We start from the raw sequence: 27,489 nt of genomic DNA on the forward strand, positions 1-27,489 counted from the left end.
AAAATAAAATAGCAGGCGGGAGGGAAGCAGATCGGGCAGCGGCACTGGCTTGCACATGCGCACTCAGAAAGGCCCCCAGCACAGGTGCCTTGAGAGGATGGGGCCAGAAGCAGGAGGGGGCTTCATCTTCCCTTCTATTCTCTTTCTACTGTTTTAAGTACTTTCTAGGTTCACGTATTCTCTATTTAGCAAAAAAGAGGATTGGGGTCTCCAGCTCAGATTTGCCTGCCAGAGTGTAAGGGGCTGATTAGCTTGAACGGGGGCTGCGACGTGGCCTCTGCCCTTCACCACCAATGTGGCTGCCGTCTCCATCCTTATCACAGATAATAGACCCTGCTTCTCACCAACTCTAAAATGGACACTCTGTTGCATCTTAATCTGGAATTGGGACATTCCTTTCAATCAAGTGTCATACACTTATAACCGAGAGCATTTTTTCTTGGTGTTACACTAAGGTGCATTTCACAGCGGACAGCACCGTAGACTCGATGAGACGTGGGCCTGTTTCCCATGGGTCCTGCAGCAATTCTGTTACGTGGCACGTTCCCCCTGTGCCACAGGCGGTGCTGGCGGTGTTCTGAGGACCCACAGCACCTCCCTGGGCAGAGCTTCCAGGACCACAGGCCTTCCAGAGGTCAGAGGCCACCATGATGGTCTCGGCTGTGGCCTGAGAGCTGTGATAGCACTTTTACACAGGGAGTAAAGGAAGTTCATTAGTTGACTCAAAACGTTGGGAGATTTCACATAAAAATGTGCATTCACTGCTTCTCTTGGAAAATCAGACATGGCATTCATTGAGCCCATGTCCCTGGCACTGAGGAGCAGCTTCACACTCACTCGCCATCAGGCGCGTGCAGCATCCCAGAGATGGGCCCGTGCTCTCTAGTTCGCGGGGTCATGACCAGCAGCGGTGATGAGGTTGGCTCTAGCACTGAGATCTTCCTTTTTCTTCCAAGGCCACCAGCAGCCAATGTGCAGCAGCTCTGACTAAAAACAGCAGCAGGTGACCTTGTGTAACCCTCGCAAGAAAGCTGCTGAGGTGCATGTGCCCTGTTGTTGCCATAGCTCAGAGCTGCATACGATGTGATGGCCCGCGCCTGCATCTTCCAGAAGCTGCCCTTCCTCTGACTTCCCTCCATTGCCAAGTGAGGGAGAGGAAACCCCTAACACCACGTCCGGGGGCCTTCATGGGGTTCTGTGATGAGGAGAGTGTGGAGCGGGCACACCAAGGAAAGGAAGCGTGACTGAGTGTCTGCTTGCTCTCCAGGGGCGAGGGCAAAGGGTAGGGGCCAGCGGGGAACCACGGCAGCCAGAGGGGCTGATGTGACGTTCAACACCATCCACGTTACTACATCACCGCTAAGGGCAACAGTGCCTCAGTGGCAGTCCCCGCCCAAAGGGCCCAGGAACTCTCTTGGCTGAGGCAACAGCTCAAGGGACCTACCCTCTCCCCAAGATTGTGGCCAGAGGTCAGGGGGCAGTGGAGACCCATTTGCTGGTTTGCCGTTGGAGAGAGCAGGTGTTTTACCCCCCAGCTTCATCAGGTCACTGTGGTGCATCCTCACACCCCAAAGTTCTACACTGAAAAGTCACAGTAGAAGTATTTTCTCTTCAGAGCAGAAGACCTGGCAGGAGCCGGGGACCGAAGTGTGACGCAGGGAGGTGACCTGGTGAAAGTGGCACCTCACGCTTCTTCTCTGTCCTGCTTAGGCCTAAACTCCAGCCTTGAACAGAACCACCTGTAAAGCCACCAGCAATAATGAAGGGCAGATCCCACAACTGTGGGACACCCTAACCACAGATCACGAATTCAAACGGTCGTCACGGGTAAGTTCTAGTTGCGTTTCGGGAACTCTAAGCCCAGTTCCCTGCAGCCCACTAAGGAGAAAGGTGCACACCAGGATTTCAGACGGGACAAGTTTCCTCTGCGAAGGTCACTCAGCACAGAGCCGTCATCTTTAGATTTAGTCCTGAATTTGCTTTGGGATTTTCCAGCGGCATTTGGAAATACTTTTAGAACCTCCCTGTCCTTTCTCCCTTGGGAGAGTTCACTGAGGGTGAAGAACCCACAAATGTTCCTGGCCCAACCCCCTTTCAGGGGAGCTGAAAGGCTGCCATTCACTCCAGAGGACTGAGAGAGGGCCGTAGGGCAGAAATTCGGGCCGTGCTTTCTGGAGGATGGCCTGTTAGGAACAACTCGGCTCTTTCCAGACAGCCAGGTTTTGACATCTGAGCTGGACCCGACAGCCACAAGGGAATGGCCTGGCTCCTACCACAGGACACCAAGGGCGTGACTGTTGGTGGCTGGAACCACAGCAGGAAGTTCAAATTCTGGGTAAAAGCAACCACAGACGTTTCCACCGCCCACACAGTGGATGGTAGACAAATTGTCAATCATCGCAGATCAAAAGTCTCTTTTCAAAGACGAAAGTACATGTGAAAACCCTTCCCCCGACTACTAAACTCAACCAAATAGCTTCCAGTGGAGACTTGATAGCTAGAGCCCCACAAAGCTACTTCAATCGGAGGAAGGATGCTCCGCATCCCCCTTTTCACTATGATCTTTTAGGATAGGGGTTGGCAAACTGTGCTCCATGGGCCAAGTTTGATGATAAGGAATGTTAACTTTGTATCCCAATTAAGCAAAATGTTCTTCCCTAAAAAAAGAATTCCATCTTCTCCTCAATAGGCCTGTAACATTACAAGATAAATTTTACTCAATTATTTTACGTTGAATTTCATTAATAATTTTGTGGAAATTCATTTTGTTATATAAATATTTATGTAACATCTCCAATTTTGCCTCTTGGCCCACAAAGCCTAAATTTTTACTGACTTAGGCTCTTTGTTGAAAAAGTTTGCCAACCCTGGCATTAGGGCATCCATTGGAATCCCAAAACACCTAAAACATTAAATTCTGTTCCTAAGTTATATACCAAGAGGAAGAAGAGCACGGCTTCTTAAATATTAATGCACACTTTTTATTATATTAAAATCAGGCAATGGTCCAACAATAAAAAGGCTGCTTATGGAATACTGTTATGTTAAACTTTACTTGTAGGACGTGAAATCTTTAGAACTAAGGTTTTCCCCAGAAAAAGATTAATGAAAACATCAATTGCTTTTCAGACTTGATAGTTGCTGCTTCAAAAAGGTGGTTTTACACAAACGCTAAATTACAAAAAAAAAGAAAAAAAAAACCCCTTTAGAACACAATGAATTGCTTTTATTTCGGTATGCATCCACATCTCAGCATTTAGTGGTCCTGAACAGAAAAGTGGAAAAACGCAGCCATGTGCCAGGAAGTCAAGCCCGCCAGCTTCGGGGATCTGCCGTGCACACCGAGTTCTTTCTCAGTCCCTGCTGAGGACCGTGAGAAGCAGCAGCACCAACACCAGAGTACGCACCGAATCCAAGGTTCTTTTTGTTCCAGTTGTCAGATTCCGAACTAGACCCAAATGGATTGCAAAGATGACCAAATGAGAGCCCTGCTTTAAATTTCTTCAATTTTTAAAAGCAAAAGCAATTACAGGAAAAGAAAACAATTCATTCAGAGGGATCGTGTGTGCTTACAAGTGTCTTCTGTGGCCTTTCTCCAGGCTTAATCACCAAGGACTCTGAGAGCTGGCAGGTCTGAGTAACCCTGCTAACTGTTGTTCTTTTCACCTTATCAAAACCTGAGCTAAAAAAACGCATCAGCTGATGACGACGGCAGAGGGTGGCAGGGCTGAGGACCCAATATTCATTTCCTAGGCTGGTGGAGAGTAAATGAACGTGGTTCCAAAACTAAAGGAGGGAGCTCAGAGTCCAACCTTACCTGATGGCTTCTGGCCAAAGCGAGGGAGTGTCATGGAAAGCGTGGGTGGTGATGGTGTAAAAAGGGGCTTGAGGAGGAAGGACAAAGCAGCACCCCTCGACATAAAGGTTGGGGGGAGAAGATATGGGGGAAGCCCTGAATTCCTCACCAAAGGCCAATTTCGGAGGGGAGCAGAGGGGGTTACAATCTATGCTTCGGCCAAGGGTGGTCGTAGAGATTGGGAAAAGGATGATGGCTTGGAAGGGGAGCGTCATTTAAGACTTAAAAAAAGAAACCAGGGGTACAGACAAAGCACCCCCACACACCCAGCAGTAGTCCCACAGGCTGAGACCTGAAACCTTCACATCTACTCTAGCAAGCCGCCCCGAGCTGGAGGGCTGTTGTAGGGAGGGAGGGAGGTGGGGGAGGGAAGTGGGAGAAGGCAGAGACCCCAGGCCATGTAATCAGCAGCAAGGTGATTGTGTGATGTGTCTTTTCACAGTTGAGTTAGATGTACCCCACCGGTTATGATGGGAATCAATTTAAATATACTTTCTTGATCCCAGAAGTTCAACTATGTGGACAGTGGTTACACTTGACAGGATGATTTGTTATAGCACAACTTATATATTTCAAATGGACAAAAAATTAGTATCATTTACAGTATCTTAAGATAAACTGCGTTTGAATGGGAGCTTCCTTTCCAGTACTTTGAGGTCTACAAGATGTATCTAGAAAATTTACTACTGTGGAAAATGAAGACTGCTTAAATCAAATGCGGGGGAGGGGAGCCTGTGGTTTTTCTTTTTGATTAATTGCTGTAACACTGTCCTTCGGGTGGCTGAGGGAGTTTCATATTTTCTTTAGACATCATTAGGCGCCGAAGCTCTTGCAGGACAACTTTGATGCTATATGAATTCTGCCATTTTGCTAGCACTGATATGGCTCTTGGGTCCACCTATAATAAGGCAAACAAAAACAAATTACTGTCGTGCTCTCAAAGAGAAGAAAAGCTGCACACTGGAGTTAAGCTACAGTACAGACTTGAGTAAAATGCATTTTTCAAGGTGAATAGGCTGATCTCACAGTATCGGACATGCAGAATGCCTGCAGGATCCCCTCCCGCCAGTCAGTTTTCCCTTCTTTGTGGCCCAAACCCTCACTGTCTGGGAGAAGGGGATCAAGGATAAGCAAGGCTGCCTTTAGAGAAACAGCCTGACGCTAGGAGAGAATCAGCCCGACCGGCTCCGAATCAATGACCCGCTCCTGGGCCGGGTGCTACTGCTGCTCAGGCCCTGTCCTTTCTCCACTCTCTCTACCTAGGTGGTGGCTAATAAACGGCAGCAGGAAGAGCAAAGGCAGAGGACGTCAGCGCTAGTGACAAGGGCCTGCCTCAGTCATACTGTCCCAAGTGTACGCAGCGTTCCTTAAAAGAAATTCCCCAGGGCATGGGCTGAGCTCTCGGTTCCAGACTTCAGGGGGAAACTCCGATTCAACAGTAAAGACTGAGCACGTAGTAATGAGGCTCATCTCTTTTCAATTTGTTCCCCAGACTTCTGAATACCTCGAAATAAAAGCCTAGCTCACATGATCTATCACATGTGACACCCTCGAACGCCTGCTGATCTCCCCTTTGAACGAGACGGCAGGCCTCAAGGGCTCAAAGCAACATGTGGAGGAAGATCCGACCAACTCTGCTTTACGCTGTAGTAGTTATGGTTGTCATTACTGCCTTCTTATGGCAAGTGAGACCCGTTTCCATTTATGGTAGTCAGAACGGTAGTAAAAATAAGTTAAAAACGCAAGGCCATCAAAGGAAAATATATTATGTACGAATAAGGCCCACGAGGTAAAAGTGTGACCCTGGGCAAGATTTTTTGCCTCTGTGTCCTCATTTCTACCTCATGAATGTACATCGTGAGAGCTAAATGAGCTCACGGCTCGGAGTGATAACCAGCAGTAAGTGCCGCATGTGTGATGGTTCAATAGAGTCGGGAAACAGGCCCCCGCTCCAAGCCTACACATGTTCGTACTGCAATCTATTTTATCATCGAATAACCAAGGGACAAAAGGAATCACCCCAAAGTGCTCCCGACGTTACAGAACGGGCAACTTCTCAACCCCGAGGAACAGGCAGGGCAGATAAAGCAACTCACCATTCCATTAGAACTATTAACTCCATTCATATTAATTTTTGTTACAAATCTTACAAAGGGGTGTGCTTCTGGGTATTTAGGTCCACATTCTATTTTAAGGCTGTATATTCGGTTTTCATAAATTGTCTGGAAAAAAAGGGTACAGAGACGTCAGGCAATTACAAACAAAGAATTCAAAAAGGCAGACCTTCTCAAACCCCGTTCCCCCTGACTGCAGGACTGGTGCATCTGCTCCCATGACACGAAGTCTATCTGTTAGGTGTCAGTCAGCGAGTGGCCACTAGTCCCTACGCTAGTGCCTGTGAGTTTGGGCTCTGGGACTAAAAAGACAGAAAGTTTAGTATTGCTGAGGTTTAAAGTCAGCGTCAAGTCCAATCGGATGGCCTTGTTTTTGTGTTGATTTCCCTGCTTTGCAGATCTGTCCTATGCTCTGGAAAATCGTGTATAACAGAACGCATTCCCTATTCTGGGAAGCCACATTAAACATCTACTCATGTCAGGATCATCAGCCAGTGCATTAAATGCCACTGTGTCCAAAGAACAGAACAGGCAACTCTTTAGAGGACTAAAATTAAGCGCAACGTAGGGGTGGGCTGCAGACACGAGAGCTGCTTTCCCACTTTGTCATCGCTTTGGGGCTGTATACTGTGTAAGAGACCTCAACGGGCAGGTCCCAACCCTCCCTGCTGTCTTTATGATGACCCGAGAACCTACTGGCATTTAGTGGGTGAGGAGCGGGGCCAAGGACGCCGGGCCTGCATAAAAAATAGTCCTTCTTCAAACACCAACTGTGCCTTTGTCGGGAACACTGGAAAAGTCCAATCCCTCATGTCAATGAACTTTTCATTTAACTTCTACCCAATAAGCAGCAAAATGCGCTGCTGGTCCTTCTGCCTACAGTGCTCTTCCCCCGTCTGCACTACCACGCAGCCTTTAAGGCCCCACTCAAAAGGCGCATAGTCAAAAACACCTCCCAGTTCAAATATCACACAGGACAGAAGACCAATCCACAGCTTTCTGTGCTGTATGAAATCGGGCTGTTCTCACTGTGTCTGAGGAGCACACCGTGATGAGGCCTCCTTCTCAGACTGGCACCCGCGAAGGCAGGAGCCACCCTCCCATGGATTCCATCTCAGGCACCTGTGCCCTTTCCTCAGCGCTCACTGCTCAAGTAGCCACTCCTGAGTAAACAGCGACATCTAGAGGTCTTTGGGGACAATAAATTACAGAGGATGTCATTTAAACCCTTGAAAGCATTGTCTAAAGAGTGGCCTGTCCCTAATTAAAAAAACAAAACTGAAACGTATCTTAAGATTCAGAAGGCATTTATAATATGCCCACAGAAAACTTTCACATCCACTTAACAGAGACCCCAAATTATAACTAAACCAAAACTCAGCTCTTGATTCCCACCCACTCTCAAACCTGTTCCTTTCTTCTTCCCTCACAAATGGCACCACCATTTAGCAGTTAAAGCAAAAACCTAGCTGGCCGGCCGCAGTTCCCTTTTCCCTTACCCCCTACCTTCCAGTCATCAAAAAGTCTCAGCTTTTACATCCAAAACAGATGCCACACCCATCCACTTCCCTCTTCTGAATCCCCCGGGTCTGCTTTCTCCCCTGCAAACTGCTCTCCACACAGCAGCCTGATTGATGTTTTAAATCCAAAAACGGTCCCTGCTGGCCTAACCCCTACAATGGCTTCCTAGTGACCTAGAGAAGGAAGCTCGATTTCCTGGACTGGACACCGTGCCCCCTGCCTTCCTCCCCACCTGCACTCTGGCCTCCTTATTACAGTTCAAACATGCCAAATTCTAGCTTGGGGCCCCTACAGCAGTTGCTCCTCTGGGTCCTGCAGCTCCTCTTCAGCTCAAATGAACTTTCCTCTCACAAGCACCCCTGACCCCCCCACCTGCAGACTTGTGTCAGACCTCTCTCATCAAACAGAACAAGGAGGGCAGGGGCCTCAACAGAATCGGTACTCCAACGTTTGCTGAATGAAGGTTGCCCTTCATGCTTATATAAAATGAATACCTTGTTGCCATAAAAGAGTTTCCTCAGAGGAAAAAAAGAATCACTCACTACACATAACAAGTCGGAAGCAAACAGGGAAACCATTTCCATACAGATTTATGGAAAATATTACAAAAGGTCTCTCCTCAGCACCCAGCCGTCTCCATCAGCACCCACACACTAAGCATCCGTTGACTGCATGGATCCCAAATTCATCTCTCTGGGTGAGTCCTGCATTCATGCTCAATGGTTTTCTTACATGATTCAGAGACGGAACGTCTCACATAAGTCAGCCCTTGGAGGTATGGGCTCAAAGTAATTGCCAAAATCACAAAATCTTTTAAAATATCTGATATCGTATTTTGGAGGCTCTGATGCACCAATATATTCATCTGCTGCTATGTTTTGTGCTTTATCAGTGTTGATAAAATATCACTGATATCTATTAACAGCAGTGTCAAAATGGCTGAGAAGGTGGGCAGCTTATTAATAGGATTCTGATTATAACATAGATTAAATCTTAACATTACTCTTGACACTATGAAGTCTAATTTAAAAACATCCATACTATGACTAACTTCTTAAAAAGAAAAAAATAAATATTGAATTCTGATCACTGATGTTCAACCGGCAATTTCATTGGAACAACGGCATAAAATGCCTCAAGTCAAGTGAGACCCCTGAAGGGCCATTAAAAAGCTCAAAGAGAAGACTTTTGCAGGAAACAGGGTTCTGGTTCTCTAGTTTTGTAAGTGCTCCAGGGACCTGCTAAAAAGATTTCATGGAAGAAAGGAAATGTGCCTGAAGAATTGCTAGAACATTCTGTTTCTCTAAGGAACACAGCTCTTAAGATTCATTATTTGATCACAAAACAAACACTTTCCACATTGTTGGTGTGGCTTGAGCTTTATGGGACAATTAGGCAGTGCCTATCAAAATGTGAAATAGGCATGCTCAGACCATCAGGACCGTTTCTAGGAATTTCCTACAGACTCATACTTGTGCACAAAAATGTGAAGCATTGTCTGCAACAGCAAAAATAACTGTAAACAATCTAAACGTCTACCTGCAAGAGACAGATTAAACAAATATGGCATATTCATGTAATTAGATATTTAGTAGCCTCTTCAAAGGCTAAGGCCCAGAAACACACACACAAATACACACACACAGACGGCTGAGACATAGCTGGTGGCAGAGCCAGCAAGTTGCAGAATATACAAGATAAAAAAGCAGACAGACGCTTCCCTCCAACTCTGGGAATATTTGTGTGCACATGGGCTGTTTCTCCATTAGATGTACTACAGGCCCAGAGCCTAGGATTACAAAATTTCCTGCACCTAATATGTATATATATATGGTAACCCCAGCCTAATCATGGGGGAAAACATCAGGCAAATTCCAATAGAGAGACATTCTATAAAATACTTGACCAGTACTCCTCAAAACTGTCAAGGGCAACAAAAACAAGAAAAACCTGAAATTGTCACAGCCACAAGGAGCCCAGGATATGACGACAAAATATAATGTAGTATCTTGGGTAGGATTCTGGAACAGAAAATAGACATAAGGTAAAAACTAAGAACACCTGAATAAGTTATGGACTTTAGTTAATAATAATGTATCAATATTGGTTCATTGGTTTTTACAAATGTACTATACTAATATAAGATGTTAACAATAAGGGAAATGAAAACTTTTTATACTACTGTTGCAACTTTTCTGTAAAACTAAAAGTATTATAAATTAAATTTTATTTTTAAATGTATGAGATATGAGAAAAGGAAAAAGGCACTGGCTGTAAAAATATTCAAAAAATTTACAAAATCTAAATTAATATATAAGATGGTGACATTAGGTCAACTAGCCAACTGCTATTTAGTTCAAATCTTATGTACTTATATAAAAATTATGTTTAATGTGCAATGTGGGCACGTGCTATGTTAGAATGAAGAGAGGGCCCTCTAAAAAGTGAGACCGTGTAGAGCCTGAGAAGATCTTAATGACTCGGGATGTAGACAGGTTGGTAAATGCAGAGAAAGAGGTGTCAAAGGAGACACAGGGGCTGCTGCTCACAGCGAATCTGGGGAGAGTAGGGATATGGCAGTGAGGGGAAAGTCAGGGAAAAGGACACCATACTAAGAATTTTAACAGAGAACTTAATATAGGAAATCAGTTAAATCAGTATCAATGGACTGAAAAAAAGCTCTAGAAAGGGAACCTGAGCTAAGGCAGAGGTAACAACTGCAGGGAGCAGGTGGTAACCCTTAAGGCCGGGGGAACAAAGGGACTAGGCCGCAGTTTAGCAGACTTAGAGGCTCAGAGGAGAGATGTCCGGAGATGAACAAAGACCTCTGAAGGGGGGTTGCTGTGAGTCCAGAGCTGGGCATGCCCTCAAAAGTTGGAGGCTGGAACCCTTGGTTGATGCCAGAATGAGGGGCTGTTAACTGGTGGCACAGACAGATCGATAAGCAAACGGGAAGAAGCGAGTCCTTTCTCTCTGCCTTTCAGGTTCTCTCCTGTCCTGAAAGGAGGAACCTAACAGAAAACCAGCTGACAAAGGAAAAACGTAGTTTGCAGAATGCCAGCCCCAGTATCCAAACCAGAGCTGAGAAAGGTGGGCTTGGAGCTTACTAACCAGCACCTACCTGCACACACCCCTCTAGACAGTTACAAGACACATTTTCCTTCGTACAGAAACTCTCCTTTACTCCACCAGTTGGGGTACCCTTTTGAGTGAGCCATAGGACCCACCTCGAGGCCACATTAATGATTCAGTTCTCTAAGTCAATCCTAGTGCCACCAGATTATTCTACAACCTAAAGACTAAAGTATCAAGTTAACCACATGATCATAAGATAAAATAAAACTAAAAAAGAGGCCCTTGTATCTTCCCATTTGCTTTGTTTCTGTCAGTGTCATCCCACCATGAGCCCATCATTTTGGCAGCAAAAGCTGCTTCTGATCTCTAGCTTCTGGTCTCCAGAGCTGGCCCAGCTAGTGCCTCCAGCCTCGCAGGGACCAGCAGCAAAGGGTACTCCCCCTCCAGGGCTAGGTTCGTTGGCCCAGGCCTCCCGCCCGTCCTCCTAGCCCCAGGGAGTTGCTACTGTTGTCTCTAGTGTTATCTTTGTGTTTCCACAGTGTACCTTTTTTGGCTTTTTCAGTCCAACTATTTGATCAACTTCCTATATTAAATGATCTCTGTTGAAATACCTAGTATGGTTTCTCTTTTCCTGACTGATGCAGAGTTAAGGGGAACAAGTGAACTTCTTAGCCTACATACTCTATTGTTTGAAAATTTTTTGAGAATATATTCACACATTAGACATGTAACTTAAGAAGGTTTTTTAAAAAGAGACAGGTCAACATACACTGCTATGGAAAGATGTTCACCACCTGTTAAGTGAAAAAAAGTTGCAAAACATTATGCACAGCAAGGTCTCATTTGTATTAAAAAGGATATGTATTTATGTTTGTGTAGCCACAGGAAAAGTTGGTAGAAACACACCACACACCAACTGACCAGTTTTCATTCTATGGGGAGTATAACGAAATGAGGGAAGGATTACTTTCCTTTTACTTCATACACTCTTGTAACTATCTTTTGTTCTTAAACATGTACACAGTACTTTTAGATAAATATGTGTATAAATACACACCCAGGCTCTAACCTACACATAAAAACCTTACTTTGGAGAATCCCAGAGGCATAACTGCTTCTCAACCAGGATGACTTTCTGGAGTGATGGGAATTAGGCAACATCTGGTGACATTTACGGTTGTCACAGCTGGGGGAGGGAGGTGCTACTGGCACATAGCAAGTAGAAACCAGGATGCTGCTAACCATTCTACAGTGCACAAGACAGCTCCATCATAAGAGATGATCCAATCCAGTATGTCGGCAGTGCTGAGGCTGAGAAACCCTGCTCTATAACCTGGCTACTGTTAGCGCCTCTATGGTGAGAGTGGGAATACTCCACATGTAAAGCTGTGGACAGTCGGACGTGTGCCAGAACTTTGCAAGGGGTACTTCTTGGATGGGAAGCTTTGCTTTTAGGCTTGAAGGACTTGTTTCCCCATCTCCTCTTTTAGAAAAGACATTAAATAGCTAAGACACATAATTAAAGTATACGCAGAGAGTACAAAAAAATCTGACAAAAAATAAGTCTCTTTTCCACTGTGGCCCCAGTCGGCCAGATCCCTTTTGAGGAAGGCAACTATTGTCACCAATTTCTTTTATGTTCTTCCAAAAGTATTCTCAGCATGCAAAAGCACAAGTAAGCATCTGAGCTCCTCCTCTCCCCCACTGCCTTCCAGCCCATGTGGCAGCATGGTGGTCTGTGTGCTGCTTCGCACCTCACTTTTTCCACTTACGCACCATGGAGATCATTCCCTTTCAGCACACACGTCTGTCTCTTCCATTTCAACAGCTAAACGGTACATAAGATGGTTGATTGAAAGACAGGGAGGTGGTTTCCAATATTTTGCTACTATTGAAAATGCTGCATAAACTAATTTTGTACATATAGGCTTTTGGGCGACAAAGTCAAGAAAAGCTGAGTAAATTCCTAGCAGAACTGCTGGATCATACGGTGTATACCTTTAAAATTATGATGGATTCTCTTTTGAAAAATTCAATAACACAAATATAATAGGGAGATGAGTTAAGTACTCTATTTAGATGCTTTAATAATTATGTTGATATTCCAAATGCCTGGCATATATCTTGTATGCCAATCTGAAAACAGATTGGTCACAGGAAGCACCTAGAAGCAGATTTTATGACTTTGCTTTTAACCTTGGGGAGTGAGGGTAATCAAAACCATAGGGGTAAAAAGGCAGGCAATAACAAGCATTGGTGAGGGCGCAGAAAAACTGAAACCCTGATGTGTTGCTGGTGGGAATGTAAGATGGTGCAGCTACTTTGGAAAACTAATTAATGGGTAAACAAAATATTATAGTATATCCATATAATGGAATATTATTCAGTCATAAAAATTAAGTGCTATGACAAGGATGAACCATGAAAAAATTATACAAAGTAAAAGCCAGTCACAAAGGACCACATACTGTATGGTTCCATTTACACAGAACGTCCAGAACAGGCAAATTCATAGAGATAGAAAGTAAATTAGTGATTGTCGAGGGCGAGGAGTGGGCAGTAGAATAGGAGCGATTGCCAGTGGGGATGGAGTTTCTCTTTGGGGGTAATGAAAATGTTCTGATTAGTGATAGTTGCACGGTTCTGAGTGTAATAAAAACCACAGAACCATACACTTTAAAAGTGTATTCTACAGTAAGTGAATTCTATGGCATGTGAATTATATCTTAATAAAGCTGCGATTTTAAAAAAGTATGTATGGAAAGCGATAAACTGAAACTCAGGGTAATCTAAAGTGTTTTAGGAAAAGCAGAATATTTTCAACAGAACTTAGTGGTTCGTTTTATTTGTTCATGTGTTTGTTTATGTGTATAATTCAGTGGTATTTAGTGTATTCACAACGTTGTACACTGGCTCATTGTTAAATTTGCTAGAAACCAAAAACCAGTTTGTTCATAGATCTATTGAGTCACTTGCAGGTGCTCTGGACAGTAAGGAGGAGGGAACACTAGTTTTCATCCTCAAGAAACCTACACCGTTCTTAGGAAGGGATGAAATGCAGCAAGGGAAACCATCACCACACAATGGACTTTCAGAGACAGCAAGAAAAATGATCTCCATGGAGAAACAAGCTTCCCAGATCAGGTTTTTCCCCAGTAATGAACAGATCCAGAAAATCCTGGTTTTCATAGATTTTAAAAAAAAATCAAGCAATGAGTAAAAAAACAGGTTGAATAGTTTTTAAAAAACCACAAAAATTAAAACTATAGGGTCACAAAAATGACTCAAGGAGTAACATTCAATGAGAAAGCCAATCATTTACCACGAATGTTTATGACAGTCTAAGGTAACATCAGGTTGTCCTAATGCTTAATAAGCATGATGCTCTTCCTGTGTCGGCTGGGGCCACATCCCACATGATTTTCTACCTCCCACAGAGCTGGGGAGAGCCTTGCATGCAGTAAAAAGAATGAATGAACACATCGTCCATAAAGCACAAGCAGACACAAGCAGGCAAGGTCCAGCTATATTCAAGCAGACTCTCCTACTGCTTGTCTGAAAAAAAGTGGCACATTATGAAAATCTAATTCTTCACTTCTATATCAAATTACTAATTGACATCCTGGACAATTGTATAATGGGAACAGGAAAGCTCAAAATATTAATGGGAGGGAGACTGCAGCACAGAGGTGAGGACCACAGGCTCTGGAGTCAGCCCTGGTTTGGGTATTATCAGCCATGACTTTGGACAAGTAATTTTACTTCTCTGAGTCTGTTTCCTCATCTGTAAAATGGAGTGCAATTACTCAATGGTAGTACCTAACAACAGGTTCTTGTGAGAGTTAAATGACATTTCTGCGGGGTTTACAATGTGCCATAAAAAATGGTTAGCTGGTATTTTGAAGTCTGGGAATCCTCATGAATCATGAAGCTCTGAGAGGTCACTCTCCCCATCCCCACGGTCTTCATCTTCGTTGCAAAGGCCTCAGGGCCTAATGGTGCCTGGAACAGACCAGAGCAGACTAGGCAGGCGATGACCCTTCATTGAATAACCCAATGAATTAGGATACAGGTGCATGGCAGAACTGGAAACAACAAATAAAAACCACAACTGTGAAGGCTTTCTGAAGTTCATTTGGACACTGTCTTCAGGAACGCTGGCTGTCTCTGGAGCCTTGTTATTTGATAAGCCCAAGAGTTTGTTCCAAACTACATCTGAGGGTAAAATTACCTCAAACTTCATTGTCTACATTGTCATGTAAATTCACACGAGTCTAAACAGGTTTTTGCTTACCATTTAGAGAGATTAAACAGCATCAGAGGAGGTTCAAATATATAAACTGAAACTGGTCAAAAAAGAATAGCCACATTTCAGAAAATATACCATTGGTGAGCTTTTTCCGTGATAAGGCTAATATTTTTTAAAAGGAGGCACAGTGAATTTAAGACATTTGACATTTATAGCCGTAGCCCGACGCTTACTCTTGGAGGCCCAATTATCATCCCTGTCCATCTTGTAAGTGTCATGTCTTCGTCATCTTCTAGACCCCAGCTAACTGTGCCATCTCCTACTCCTTTCTGGCCTTCTTCGAGTTCTTCCAACAGTCGGAAATTGCGAGGGACTTTTACTCCTAAAATAAATGGAAAGAAATTCAAGATACTAGCAACTCCAGGGGTACTTGTAAGCCTATAGCTAGCTGCTCATTATCACTACCTGGAAATAAAGATGCTAGCATGCAAATAATTGCTGTAAGTTGTTGTATATCAAACTTGCTGCTTTTCAAGCTATATGTATTGACTAGCACAACCAGAAGGAAGGAGCGCATGGTTTGTAACAGGTGAAAAGACAACTGAACCAGGGCTAGATGACCAAAACTAGAAAGACACCCCAATTCATCCCCATGGCTTTGACAAACTTCATAAAGGGTTTACGTGTGGAAATGCTGATTAATTTGAGTCCACTATTTGAGATGAAAACCATCAATATCAAGTGCTAACAAAAAGGCTTTAGAAGAAAAGCTATTTCTTTTGTTCGTATTATGCATTTCTGAGGCTAAGAGTGTGCTCATTGTTGGCCTGACACTCAAACTACCTTAGGAGGAAGAGTCACCCTGACCACATCAAATAACAACAATGACCTCTTGATCAACTGAGAGTCAACCGAAGGTGCCAAGGATAACATTTTCAACTATTAAACCATAGTTTCTCTCTTAACCTGTGAAAAAGCTAAAAGAGGGTGCTAGTTCTCTAATTTACTTATTTCCAAAAATACCAACACCTGACAAGTAGCTCATAGACAAGTATACGAACACATCTCACAGGTTCCAGCCATCATCCTTGAGTTCAGGCTGAGGCTTGAGCCGTTCCTGGGTGCTTTCCAGAACAGAGCCTGGGTACGAGGGCCAGACAGGGCTGAGGCTGTGGGAGGGCACAGAGCAATTCTCCTAACGTTGCTCTCCCAACCAGTCCTGCCTACCTTTCCCTCCTTCCCTGGCACTTGGACTATTTCCTCTAGATAAAGCTCAGGACCCAGGCAAGTTACAAGCTTTCTTTGCCTTGAATGCTGAGGCCCCGACTGTCCAGACACACAGAGGCAAGTAGCTCTTCACATATGACTGTGAAGAAAGACCCACTGGAAGGACTCAAGACTGTCGAAGGTGTTCCTAGTATGTCCCAGAATTTCCCAAAGTGTGGGGCACATGCTACTATTAATTCAATTGGAATAAATATCTTACTATCTACTATACACCAGATACTTTTTTTAGGCACTGGGAAATAAGCAGTGAATAAAGCAAAAATGCCTGCCCTCATGCAGCTGAATTTTAGTGGAACACATATAACAGACAAAATAAATACCGAAATTACGTAGTATGACAGATGGTGTTCTGGAGTGGGAAGTAATGGGGGGAGGAGTTAAAATTTTAAATAGGGTGATCAAGGAAAGCCTTATTGCAATCAGGTGTCATGACTAAAGGCCTGAAGATGGGGAGCATGACTCAAGGACAGCTGAGGGGGAGTCTACCAGGCAGAGGGAACAGCAAGAGCAAAAGCCCTGAAGTGCGGCCGTGCCCACAATGTCAAAGAACAGCACAGATGCCAATGTAGCTGCGGTAGGGAATCAGGACCACGATTGTTATTAAGGGACACAAAAAGCCACTGCAATTCTAAACAGAGGAGTGACAGGATCTAACTTGTTTTTAACAGGATCTCTCTGACTGCTGTGTGAAGAATACAATTTGGAGCTAGGGCAGAAATAGCTATGAGGCTATTGCAATAATCCTAGCAAAAGATAATACTGGCTTGGACCAGGGTGATGGCAGTGAGGTGGTGATAAGTAGCACAATTCTAGATATTTACAGGTCTGTGCTGATATGATTTGCTGTCAGGTTGCCTATGAAGCACGAGAGAAAGAAGAGTCAACTATGGCTCCCAGGCTTTCGGTCTGAGCAACTGGAAGGATGGGTCGTTGGTGTCACTTTAGGTGATTTTAGACGGTACATGAGTGAATACTTGATTTTACAGTCATGTATTTATTTTTAAAAATAACTTATTTAGGGCAAGTAACAGTATACTAACTTCTCATTTATAATGATGGTAAAATTTTCCTTTTAAAAGAAATGTAAGCAAGAGAGTCATTGATTGAAGAAAAATATCAAATAGCACAGCAAAAACCTGAAAGCATACTCGAATGGCTTGTTTGAGAAACACTGGTATTCTCCATCCAACTGGATTTTTCAATGATTCTGGAATAAGACTCCTTCAGCAAACACAAAAGTGAAGGATGTCTGTGGCATTATAAGCAAAAAGCCAGACAATACAACATCTTTTGTTCAGAAAGAGTTAAATCTAAATCTTTAATAATCCTAACTAATTTGGTTTAGGGAGAAAAAAAATCACTATGCGTTCCTATTGCTATTACTATTAGTTAATTTATAAACCTAATCTAATAAAAATGAATACTCAAAGAGCACAGAATCCTACTGATAGGAAGACTAGTTCATATCTGAGGTACTTGTTCACAGATGGTATAATGGGCTGAACTGTGCCCACTCAAATTCACGTTGAAGCCCTACTCCCAGCACTTCCAAATGTGACTGTATTTGAAAATAGTGTCTTTAAAGAAGTGATTACATTAAAGTGAGGCTGTTATGCCATTATGTTAAAGACATCTTGTGATGTCTTCACAAGAAGAGAAATTTATACAGAGGCAACAGGGAATCACAGGTGCATGGAATAAAGACTAGGGAAGAAAACGGGGAGAAGGCTACTACTGACACCACAGGCCAAAAAACCAGAGGCAAATACTGTGACAGAACAGGTTACCAACCCCTTACAGGACTACGTAGGCAGGAAACAGAAGGAATGGTAAGAGGTTTGAGACAGCACATTTTAATTTACATGACTGTGGTAGTAGTTGCCATTTTCACAATGTGACATAAAAACAACTGGCCTTCACAAGGTAGACTTCAGATAAATATTTGCTGGGAAAAAAAAAAAAAAAAAACCTGAGCAAAGGATAAAAAGGTATGCACACTGCATTTTATAAAAGATGGAGTCTTTTATACAAAGACTAAACAAAGTCAAGCCATGCTTCCTTGTATATGTAGACTCACATAAATGATTAGGTGCCTTTTTTGATCACTAATAAGATAGCTGGTCTACCAGTCCATTTTAAAAAGGCTGGTTAGAGTAATAGCTAAGTTATCTTCCACAAATAAGAAATGGAGTATAGTATGCTATAGAGAAAATTCTTTAAGCTCTCAACACAGGATTAAGAGCACAGACTTGGAATCAAGTCCCTGCCCCACAACTTTCTAGCAATCTAGCTGTGTGACTGTGCAAGTTACCTGAGCCTCGGCAAAACAGGGATCAGAAAACATGGATCCCAATGCTCCTTGCCTCTATAGGTGGCAGGAAGAATTAATGAGGTAAAATCTGTAAAGCACCTTGTGTAATACCTGGCAGACTGAATCACCTTCATCAGCACACTGTATTATCTACCATAAAAAAGAAAACAAATAACCCTAACTTGAACCCACGTTCCCTTCTAGCTACCATCTTCTCATCTCTGTTTCTTCTTAGCAAAAAACCCCAAAGGGGCTGTCTAGACTCCCTGCCTGCACTTCTTCACCTTACTTTCACCTACTCCAATCCGGCCTTTCTTGCCTATTCCATTCAACAAAACTCCTCTCAGCAGGGGGCACCAAGCAGCACTTTCTAGCCAAATCCTGGGGTCAATTATCAGCTCCCATCCCAAATTTCTGGAACTCTCAGCAGCAGCCAGTTACTCCCTCCTTTAATTCTTCCCTTAGACTCGGGTTCTCTTTCTACCTCACTGGCTACTGGGTGTCACCCTCCCTGACTTCAAAGCCTGGCTGCCCGGCCTAAGGGCACAGCCCACCACCTCTGCTTCTCCTTGTCCACTCTACTCCCCACGGGATTCTACCCAGACCAAGGGAGCTGATGACTCTCCCATTTACATTAACTGCCTCTTAGACATCTCCAACTTAAAACACTTCCAAACAGAACTCCCTCACACTCCTCAAAAAACAAAAACTACCCATTCTTCAGTCTTAGTATATGGCACATTTACCAGATCGCTCTGGCCAAAAATCTTGGGGAGTCATAAGGAGAAATCTTTCCCTTATATCCAATATCCAACCCATTTCCAAATATATCCCGAATATGATAATTTTCACCATCCTCACTGTGATCACTGTAGTCCATGCCACCAGTTTCCTACCTGGTTTCTTAGTTTACCTGGTCTCTACTTACAGTCAATTCTCTACAGTGAGCCTGTTAAAGGTAAGTTAGATCCACCTCTCCCCCACTCAAAGCTCTCCCCGTTGGCCTCCCCTTGCACCTTGCATATATCCAAACTTTTTACCTCACCTACAGAGACACGCCTGCTTCTCCAACACCATTTCTTGCTATCCTTTCTCCTGCTCCTTCAGCCTCCATCAGCCATCATCCTGAATAGGTAACCTGACTTTTTTTTTTTTTTTGCTTTTGCACTTGCTGTTCCCTCACCCTAGAATTCTCTGTCCTACGGCTGTAAATAACTGGCTGGCTCCCCTAATCCTCGTCTAAGGTCTAACTTCTCACTCCTTTATCTTGCTTTATTTTTCTTCACAGTACTCATTACCACTTGACATTTTAAATATACTCATTTTCACTTCACTAGTTTTTTATTGTCTGTCTCTCTCATTTGAACATAAACTCCATGAGGGTAAAATTTCATCTGTTTTGTTCACTGCTGAATGTCCAACCTCTCAAAGAGTGCTTTGTCAGAGTACACACTCAAATCCTTGCTGAACGAATGAATAGGTGGCTGGGTGTTACCTAAGAATATTATTTCAGAATGAGTGATGCTCAATGTTACAAAATTCTAAACTCTGGTTTATTTCTGAAAATACAGCAGGGAAACATTCATAGCACTATGAAAGGGAAGTCTAATATTATAAAGATCACCCAAGGGGCTTAGTGTGGATTTTAAATAGCCCAAGAAAAGTTATACATTAAAATTTGAATATAATGATCTTAAGAAACACAAATCTTAAATCAGAAGTGAGGCAGTCTGCAGAAGCCCTTTCAGAGCCCTCCCTCCCCCCTCTAACCTTTACTCTTACACAATATCTCTGCTGTATTATTTATTTTTTTTAATTTTCTTTTCTTTCTCTTTTATTGTCTGACTCACCCTCTGAGCTTCTCGAGTTAGAGCTGTGACTCATTCGGTCCTGCCTCCTAGAATCTGGTATGCTGCCTGGCATATAATGGTACTCAATAACTGTTTCCTGATTAAATAGTATCTCTTCCATTCCTACTGAAAACTCTAATATGGCCTATTGTGGCCAAAATGTTGGACACTGACACCATATAATTGAGATACTTAAGGTTTTCTATTTTGAGATAACTAAAATTTGATAACTAGTTTTATTTATTTATTTAGTCTTACTTTTAATGAAGTACAGTCAAGACTTTTAGGGAAACTTTTTTTTTTAAATGAGGGAAAAATTATTTTTCACCCAAAACATACAAGTCAAAGGATCCTTTACTACAAAATGAACTGTTTCATAAAATATGAAAGCATGTTACTGATATTCCAAACTATGCAGAAACTGCATACAAGGTTAATACGTCAATATTTTTTAATGGCCTGACCACATCCTAGTTCTAGAACTTCAGGGGTACTCCAAGGGACATAAATCCAAATATTGGTGGAGTTCAGAGATCCTGTAGACCTTGTGAGTGTATCAGTCACATCTGAGGACTCCATCTCATCCCAAATGGAGAGTATAAGCTCAAAATTATGATATATTAATTTTAACAGAAGATTTCAATGAATATATTAAAAAATTAAATCCATATATGCCCAAAATACAGAAACAGGGCAGACCAAAAAAACTCAAGAATACTCTAAAATATTTTTTCTTCCTATGGCACTTTAATCCACAGAGTCAACTTAAATTTTAAGATTCCTAATATTCCTGTGTGAATATGACTCCTAAAAGGCAGGTGGAAAAACAGCTTCAAGTGACAATACAGAGGATGTAAAAGGGGACTCATATTAATTGTAATAGACTATAACTATTAAAAAGTTAACTGAAAATGTTAAGATAACTTCACCAAGGTCAGTATGAAAAATCAGTATTCTCTTGGCTAAATATAAACTTAAAAGTCAGTAGCCGCAGGATATTACAAAGAATATATGTCAACTAGGTTGAAAAAGCTCGAATATCTGATACGGTTTTATATCATGTCATAGTAAAACATTTAATGCAGTCATTTGAAACACAGCAACATATTAAAATGTTTGTGGTACAAAAAGGATTCTGAAGCCCTTTAAACCATCTTTTGGGAAAATCATGACCACAAAGCAGCAACTATTACAGTATGCCAATCTTTGGAAAACCCTGGCGTGGCCTGGGTCTTGACTGAAAATGGCAGAGCCTTACAGGTGTCTCCTGAAAAGAAAACTGCTAGTTAAAACTGGCTGCCTATTCAGGGAAGACAGTGAATTGAGCGAGGTGTCTGGTTGGAAAGTAAGGAGGCCTGGAAGGTGATGTACCTGAATTTAATGTTCCTGAAAAGTGGATATAAAGTCAGGGGAAGATAACTTTTATTTCTGAGCAATGGGCAAGTGTAGTCTGGCTGCCTAGTTTGTGCAAGCCCAGGAGCATATTTTTTCTTTCCTTCTCTATGTATGGTTCCCAGACCTGCGGCCTACACATCCATCCCCTGGGAACTTGCTAGAAATGCAAATTCTCAGGTAACACACTAGAACACTACACTACACCACAGAACTATTGAGTCTGAAGCTCTGAGGGTGGGGCCCAGCAATCCGACAAACTCTCCAGGTGATTCTGACGCACACTAGTTTGGGAACCACTGATCTAGGGGAAGAAACAGCGGCAATCTATCATTCTTTATCGTCTAGACAATGTGACAATAGCTGGTGACAAAATGCAAGACTGTGTTTCTCTGCTGCCAGGGATACCAAGGCCAAAGATCAGATTTTCTCTGACAGGGATGGAGACAAAGGATAAGATGTGGGAAGCGTGGCAGGACAGTTAGGGGAGAGCCCAGAGGTGATGCTATGCTAAAATCCCTTTACAAATACCAGCTAATCAGGACAAGAACTTTCCTTTTTGAAAGGCTAAACATCCACTTTTGTTTCTCTAAATATGTCAAATTTATATATTTGGCTACATCAAGGTGAAACCTGGATTAATTCACTGCAACTTCAATATTTATTGAGCACCTACTACATGTCAGGGACTATGCTGGGTGCCAGGGACATAGCAGAGAACAAGGCAGATCCTGCCCTAGTGGAAAGGCACAGAAAATATGCAAGAAAACAAACAAAACTTCAGATAAGGTTAAGCACTTTGGAAGAAAACAGAACGTGGATGTGATAATGACTGAGAAGACCACTGAATGAGGTGGTCAGGGACGGCCTTTCTGGAGAGCTAGACCTGAAGAACAAGAAGCAGTCATGTGAAGATATGGGGGCAGAACATTCACTCCCAAAAGGGGAAGAGCAAGAGCAGAGATGTGTGTGGTATCACGTGAGGTCAGGGGACAGGCAAGGCCAAGACTACGGAAGGCCTTATGGGCCGTGGAAAAGAGACTGATTTTATTTAAGGGCAACGGGAAGCGCTTTCTGCAGGTGAGTGGCAGTTTCTGTTTTATGTCTGTAAAAGATCATTCTGCCTCCTCTACAGAGAACAGATTGAAAAAGGGCAAGACTGGAAGCAGGAGGCTTTTTGTAGTTTTTTAAGCGAGAGAAAGATGGTTCTAGTTGGACAAGAATGACAACGATGGAGCTGGAGAAGGGGAACATCTGGCATCTATTTTGAGGTTACACCTATGGACTGACGATGGGGTACATGTGAGGAAGAGGAGAGAATCCTACTTGATAGTCATTAGTATTTACCCATGACAAACTAATCAGCCAAGGCAGAAATATCAACAGACTTGCTGATGGCTGAAGGAACTTGAGATGTCTAGCTGAAGAAGAGGCAATGGGGGCGAGAAGAATGATAATACGGCCAAGAGCATGTGTCCTGGAGCAGAACTGTCTCGGTTCTGTACCCTAGCTCTGCAAGCAACTGGCTCTGAGCCTCAGGCAAGTCATTTCTTCTCTTTGAGCCTGTTTCCTTACCTTCATAGTAGATACCAGCTTCAAAGGGTTGCTCTGAGAAATTAGATAATGTATTTACTACAGTGTCTATCACATAGTAAGCCTTAGAGTGCAGCTTGCTGTGTACTTCCCTTGGGCCTTTCAGAATTAAACAGGGGACTCCTGACTTTACATTTTGTGTTCTGCTTTCATCGAATTACTGTAGAGCTACATTTCAGGTGAAAGAGACAGGGAGGGAGAGAATGTGGTAGGGGGCAGAGGGTGGTTTTAAAGTTATTGTGAAGGGGAAAATCATGATCATCAAATTAACCTTGGCAATCCCTAAAGAGAGCAATAGTTTGTACTGACCCAGCAAAGCATCTCCTCCTCCAGCACTGAGCAGAGTGCTGTTTCTTCAGCTGAGCACTAGATGAAGCAGTTCTCTTGAATGCAAGGCTCATGCTGTACAAAAGGCACTTAGCTACAACCGGCACAACAAGATGCTCACACAGTGAGAAACTCAGGGAATGAGAACAACTAAGAGTTTACGGGTTCTCATCTCCCACCTCCACGTCTCTGGGGAACACCCTGGAATGGAATGGAAGATGACTTAATCTCCACTACCCATATGGTTAAATTTTCATAAGCCGAGTGTATGAGGCCACTCCAATGTATGCAAATTTAAAATTATGCCCAATCTTTTGGCAATTGGTTTCTGGTTATCCGTCAGGGAAGCCTGTGGGATGCTGGGTGAGAAGAAGGATCTGACAGCCAAGAGCCACTGTATGAGGTCCTGTAATCCTGGACAAGGCAGGAGAAAGTCACCTGTCACAGCACGGGCATCTGGAGGGCTTCTAGTGGGCTTTTAACAGTTCCACCCTCTAGGATCTATGCAGAAATCATACCTTGCAGAACCAAGGGAGGCGGGAAGGTGTTGTAGCTGGGTGTGAAAGCAGTGACCATAAAAAACTAAGTTCAGCCCTTACAGGAACTCAAAGACTTCACCCTGTTTCCTGGCAACCAGGGGCTGATTAGTCAAGAGGCTTGCTCTAAACTTGACTAAGGCCTCAGGGCCCCTGACTACATCTCAGACTCCTCAGGGTTAGAAAGCAGAGGCCTATACACTCATTTCAGTTTAACCCAATAAAGATCTTGCTGCTTCCACTCTTAGCACTCCATACCCCTTTCACTGCCTGGGGCACATGTCAGATCTTGTCATTCCCTCTTTTTGAGACTCTCATTCATTCATTCATTCACTTGGTCTTTCAACAAATATGTACTGAATGGCTGCTTCATAGCAGGCACTTGTTCAATGGCTTCCCTTTACACTGAATAAAATCCAAAGCCATCTCTCTCCAACTCATCATCCTTAACAAGCCTCCCTTGCACACTTAGGCCTTTATTTTGTTCATTCAACATGCCAAGCTCAGTCTTGCCACAGTGCTTTTGCACTCACTGTCTCCCCGTCTCCTACCTGTGACACATGCTGTGGGGTTGGCTCCTTCCATCATTTGTCTCAGTTCAAATGTCCCATCTCAGAGAAGCCTTCTCTGACCACCTCTCTAGACATGCTTTATCACATTATGCAATTTCCTTCATAGCATTTACTGCTATCTGAAATTGTCTTCATTATTTACTCCTTTAGTGGCCTTCTCCCTGACTAGAATAGAAACTCCTCAAGGACAGGGGCCATGTCTATCTTGTTCAATGTTCACAAGTGCACACAGCAGGCCCTCAGTAAATATCTGTCGAATAAACAAAGGAGTTTTGGGAATCCCATTTTAGGGCACCTCAAAGCCTATTCCACGTTATCTAAACCAAGCCAAGTGCTCCTGTATTCCATAAGACAGGAGCTGACATTGCTTTGTGTGACCACCACTGCATTTATGAAGCACTCTTCAATTGGCAGGTCAGGAAGTTGGAATTAAGTAGCTGTTAAACCGGATGGATCGTAGGTAACCAATCTCAACTGACTGACAATAGGGCTGAGTTAGAATACCACGATGCTGGCTGCCATGGGCACACTGTACCCCTCCAGTTCATAGCAGTTTGGCTTGACTCAGCCTCTCTCTTCTGAGAGTGTCTGTGGCAGTTATCTTGGTAAATGAATTGACTCAGCATCGTTCCAACAGAAACCAAAATCTAAGAAAAGAATGTATGGTCTCCCCTACCCTCCAGGAAGACCCCGCTGCTTTGAGTGTAAAAGGCAGCTTATGGTAGGTCACTTCAGCCGGAATCCCCTACATCCATTTGCTTCCATTCCCACCACACAATCAGATAAGAATGGCGCCTTGCAGTACCAGAGGAGCAGCATTCTCAAAAGATAGATTCCCCTGTTCACTGTAGGTCACCAACTCCTCTAACAGTGCTGCTGCTCTGGCTTTAAATAGCCGGAGGATTTCAGTACCCAGGCTAGTGGCCCTGTTTACTTCCTCTATCAGAACTCACCCATTATCACCTCATCTGGGAGGACTTTCTTGGCCAACTTCACTGCCTCAGGGTCCAGCCTCCTCACCAAAAGGGGGACACTGTTACCCCCACATTCTACGCTTCCAGAATCTGACTCTCTTGTCTCATAAGCCCCTCTGGAGGACCTTCCTGAGCTAATCCTCACTTTGCCTCCCCAAGAAAGCCATCTGAGTCCATCCCCTGAAGTTCAATTGCAGGATGTTAAGTCTGAAATAGACTCTTCAGGATTTTATCCTCAGGCCCATCTTAAGAGTGTAGAGCAAACAATCCAGTCTTAAAATAAGTGCTTCTTCCCATAACAGCCCTGGAAGAACCCCTCTCCCCCAAAGTGTAGCTCCCTCATTCCTTGTTCCCCATCCTGGAGAAGTAGGGGTTTACTCAGCCTTCCTACCCCAAGCAGTCACCCAAGAATTCCCATTTCATTTGTTCCTCTCCCTGTACCTATCCAGCCAATGGGGAACTTCTGAGCCGAACCCACATAACTATTACCAATATCCAAAGGAGTGGAGGAAATGGCCAATCTCCATAGAAGACACTTTTAGGGTATGCTCACCCAATAAAGGAGGAAATTTTTCTTCTCTAAAAGTAACATCTCTGACACCTGACCTTTCCCCATTTCCACCCAGCGCAAGGGGCTTCCCTCAGCTGACAACCCCCACCCCACACACACCTCACCAATCAGACATCTCCAGGGCTTCCAATTCACCTGTTCTTCATTGAATATCCCAAGTTCCCACCAACTGCCCCATGAGAGCTTGCCTCCTAAAACCTAACATCAGTGTCCTCAAAAAAGGGTCTGGTAACGATGAGGTCATTTTACTATCCGCCGCCCCAACCAGCACCCTGGGGAATCTGCGATCCTTTCCCCCTTCTCGCTAACCGTGTGTAGATGTCCTTCATCCCTCCCAAAGCGGCCACCCCAAGCCTCTCCTTTCCTAATCAACTGAGATTTCCTCAACTACCCTTATTCCCAAAACTAACGCTGGAGCCATCCCCTTAGCCAATGAGGGAGCCTCTCAGTCATCCCTGTGGATCCCGTTTCCTCCTTCCATCCATCCTGACTGGCTTCTCTGAAGTCGCTGCCAAACGGCCATCCCAAGGCTCTCCCCTCACCCAGACCCACGGCACCCAGAAAAAGCCTTCCATCCACTTTGGGGGGACTCCTCCTTCTCTAGGGGACCCCTCGATCTCCACCAAAGAGCCGCCAGCCCTGATCTCCTCAGGAGTGCCTACGGACTCGCCCCTCGCCCGCTCCCGCCGCTCAGCAGCGCCGCGGGGCTCGGCCCTTCCTCTCAGCGGGGCCCTCCCGCCACCCAGGGGAGCCTCTGGGCCTCGCCGCGCCGCCCACAGGCCCCTCAGGCCCCCGCCCGTGCTTCCGGCCGCCGCCTGCTCCTCCTCCCAACTCAGGCCCGCCGGGTCGCCGTCGCGGAGCCCAGCGGACAGAGGCAGCGCAGAGGCCCTGGTCCCGCTGCAAAGGCCTTTGCGGGTCCCCGATCCCCAGGCTGAGCCCGCGCTCCCTCGGCCAGCCGGGCCCAGCACCCCCGCTCACCCGAGCCCGTGGTGGCTGCCATCTTGCGTCGCTGTCGCTCGAAGGCCGGCCCCTTCTTCACCCCCCACCCGTTTCCCCGGGCCCTTCTGCGCAGGCGTGCGCGCACGCGCAGTCGCCGCCGCTGACGCCCGCTCCGCGGACCACGCGATCTGATGCGGGGTTTTTTTCTGCCTTTACTGTCTGAGGATGTGTTTGCTTGCGCGAGGGCCCAGCTACGTGCAGGTACCTCCCAGCTTCGGTGCGAAGGAGGTAGAGAGATGCTTGGTGGGAAGGGCAGGGGTGA

The 27,489-nt window shown here is 44.3% G+C and overlaps 1 protein-coding gene across 3 annotated transcripts; it reads right to left on the reverse strand.

Annotated features, from left to right (window-relative positions):
• Positions 1-2,960: 2,960 nt before the first annotated feature.
• UBE2V1 (ubiquitin conjugating enzyme E2 V1) lies at positions 2,961-27,299 on the reverse strand. Of its 3 annotated transcripts, none has more exons than XM_006921908.3 (4): positions 27,207-27,299; positions 15,049-15,197; positions 5,953-6,078; positions 2,961-4,754 (listed from the first exon to the last, which is right to left on the reverse strand). In XM_006921908.3, the coding sequence occupies exons 1-4, from the start codon at positions 27,226-27,228 to the stop codon at positions 4,608-4,610; spliced, it is 444 nt and encodes a 147-aa protein (XP_006921970.1). In that variant the 5' UTR covers positions 27,229-27,299; the 3' UTR covers positions 2,961-4,607. The 3 variants fall into 3 exon arrangements, with proteins under 3 accessions (XP_006921970.1, XP_024895803.1, XP_024895802.1); XM_025040035.1 differs by having other exon boundaries at positions 14,861-15,197; positions 27,207-27,296; XM_025040034.1 differs by lacking the exons at positions 15,049-15,197; positions 27,207-27,299 and adding an exon at positions 6,667-6,992.
• Positions 27,300-27,489: the final 190 nt, after the last annotated feature.

Source organism: Pteropus alecto, unplaced genomic scaffold, assembly GCF_000325575.1.
Source record: "Pteropus alecto unplaced genomic scaffold, ASM32557v1 scaffold45, whole genome shotgun sequence".
In the NCBI taxonomy this organism is placed as follows: Eukaryota; Metazoa; Chordata; class Mammalia; order Chiroptera; family Pteropodidae; genus Pteropus; species Pteropus alecto.